Source organism: Postia placenta (genome assembly GCF_002117355.1).
Source record: "Postia placenta MAD-698-R-SB12 unplaced genomic scaffold POSPLAscaffold_369, whole genome shotgun sequence".
In the NCBI taxonomy this organism is placed as follows: Eukaryota; Fungi; Basidiomycota; class Agaricomycetes; order Polyporales; family Adustoporiaceae; genus Rhodonia; species Rhodonia placenta.
Window position 1 is genome coordinate 1 of NW_020170200.1, and position 2,361 is coordinate 2,361.

A 2,361-nucleotide genomic window follows, 5' to 3' on the forward strand; every position below is an offset into this window, starting at 1 on the left:
TTAAGTCCATTTTCCCCTCGCTACGAACATTTCGATTTCACTTTCTATGTTCTTCGATCACTTTACGACTTACTTCGAACACACTTATTTTCATTTCCTGTTTCTCTTAGTTCCCGCTAGGTTTCGTCTAGGCCAAGGGCCGCATTTTCCATTCGACCATCTACGCAATATTCTACGACATGAAGACAACTACGATACAAGACGACCCGCGCCATCGCCTAGTCATCGTCGACAGCCCCGCGCACGAACCCGATTCCCCCCTTCGCGAGCGCGGCCTTCTCCATCTTTTGAAGGTCGAGGTCCATGTCGTGTAGGAGGGCCCGACGGCGCGCGATGTGAGCGCGCTCCTCGCGGATGACGCGAATGATGCCCCGAGACTCGTCGTCGAGGTCGAGCGCGTCGAGATCGTCCTGTTCGAGCCCAAGGCGGCTGGCCCCATCGAGAGGCCGTCGTAGAAGGGGGCGCGGAGGCTCGTCGACTCGGCGCTTCTTCGAACCACTCGAGTCCGCGACCGAAGGCCCAGGAGAGGCCGGCCGAACTACGAAGTCGTCAGCGAAGGCCTAGGACAAGAAGAGACGACTTACTGCGCTTCTTGGTGGTAGATCCCCCGCCGCGCGTTTTCTTGGTCTTCCCAAGCACAGACACCTTGTCGAAATAGCATCCCTGCTGGAATTGCGCGCACCTCTCGCAGGTCGTAGCGTTGTCAACCCACACGCAATCGACCGGGGCCGAGCGGTAGCCGGCGCAACGGTCGCACTATCGAAGAGTTAGCTTCGAACAGCTTCGACGAAGTGTCGAGCTTACCTTCTGTCCGGCCTGGCGCTTCTCAATCGCCGCGGCGGCCATGTCGACCTCGGTCATCGCGAACGGACGTTCGACCGTACGCGGAGTCTTCTACGAAGGAGAGATTAGTCATCGAACGACGATAGAAGAAAACACTTACGACCGAAGGGTCATCCGACAACTCAGTGACCTCCTCATCGACCCTCGCGCGCCCTTTCCCCTTGTCGACACCGGCAGGCGCGGGGTCAGAGAGAAGGCCTTCGGCGGCCGCGATCCGCGCCAACTCCTCATCGGCGGCCTCTTGCGCACGACGTTCGTCTTCGAGGCGCCGTTCCTCTTCGTCCTTTCGACGCCGTTCGTCTTCGAGGCGACGTTCCTCGGCGGCCTTCGCACGCTTCGCGGCCTCTTCGACGCGTCGTGCTTCCTCTTCGGCGAGGCGCTTCTGCTCTTCGAGGCGTCGTTCGACCTCGGCATCGATGGCGGTCGCGAGCTCTGGCCAGTCACCGCGCGCCCACTCGACCCAGGACTCCGACGCCCGCTCGGCGAGTTGCTTGACGGCGGCGGCGACGCGCAGCTCCGTCTCCTCGTCGCGGATGGCCCCCAGGGCCTTGCGATAGGCGAGCTGTTTGAAAACAAAGGGTTAGTTGGGTTATGCAGGTTTACGAAGAGACTTACGACGAGAGGCGACAAGTCTTGCGCCCACTCTTCGACCACGTCGAGCGCGGCATCGGCGGTCGGCGGAGCCTCGAGGACCACGAGCAGAGAGGCGAGGCGGCGGTTGACGAGCGAAGGCGTCGAGGCAGGGGTGGCGGAGCGAGAGGACATCGTTCGAAGCAGCGAGTATGCGAGGAGGGGCGACGAGGTAGCGAAGAAGGAACGATGGGCTGGGGAAAATGAGGCTAAGTCTACCCTGCTTATAACCCCGTTCCGACCAGCGTTTAGCGCCGGCCACGTGGCGTTCGAAACCGACGCGGGTAGTCAAGCCGCTTCGATCCGTTCATGACCATCGCGCTTCTCGCATCACGTGGAGGACCGAGGGCGGTCCAAATTTCAATAGGGAGGAGATGATAGGCGCCGAGCCCCGCTGGGCCCCGATACACCTCTTTTCGGCACTCGCATCCCGCCCGGCACTTCGACTCAGTCTCCCAACAGTTCGACTTCGCCTTCGACGCTCTTCGACATCTTCGACGGTGCGCGACGCTTACTCGAAGCTCGGCACGGTCGTCCCGATGCCTCGCGCGTAGATCCCGGGACATCTTCCGCATTCGGCGAACAATAGGGCCACTTGACGCCGCTCGGCCAAGCGCGCGCTTCGCTCCAAGCCACACCAACGTAGCCGGTCTTTCCCGATTAGGTATCGAACCTCGCGGCATGCCTTCGACGACGGCTACCGGTCCGAAGTGGCCATATGTTTCTCTTCATCTCCGCGTTCGGCATGACGTCACTCTACCGATGGACTTGGTATGTGCCCCTCGGTGAGGCAGCTTCTTGAGGAACAATGCAAAGCCCCTTGTACCAGTGTGCCACTCTCGAATAGTCGTAGCATCCTGTGTAGTATAAAACCTGTCGTACTTCTCT

At 60.5% G+C, this 2,361-nt stretch overlaps 1 protein-coding gene across 1 annotated transcript; it reads right to left on the reverse strand.

Annotated features, from left to right (window-relative positions):
• Positions 1-218: 218 nt before the first annotated feature.
• On the reverse strand, positions 219-1,608 carry POSPLADRAFT_1063544 (hypothetical protein; the record flags this gene model as incomplete). Its single annotated transcript, XM_024481684.1, has 5 exons — positions 219-538; positions 585-756; positions 805-894; positions 944-1,405; positions 1,459-1,608. 5 exons carry the CDS (start codon positions 1,606-1,608, stop codon positions 219-221), a joined length of 1,194 nt encoding a protein of 397 aa, XP_024332574.1.
• Positions 1,609-2,361: the final 753 nt, after the last annotated feature.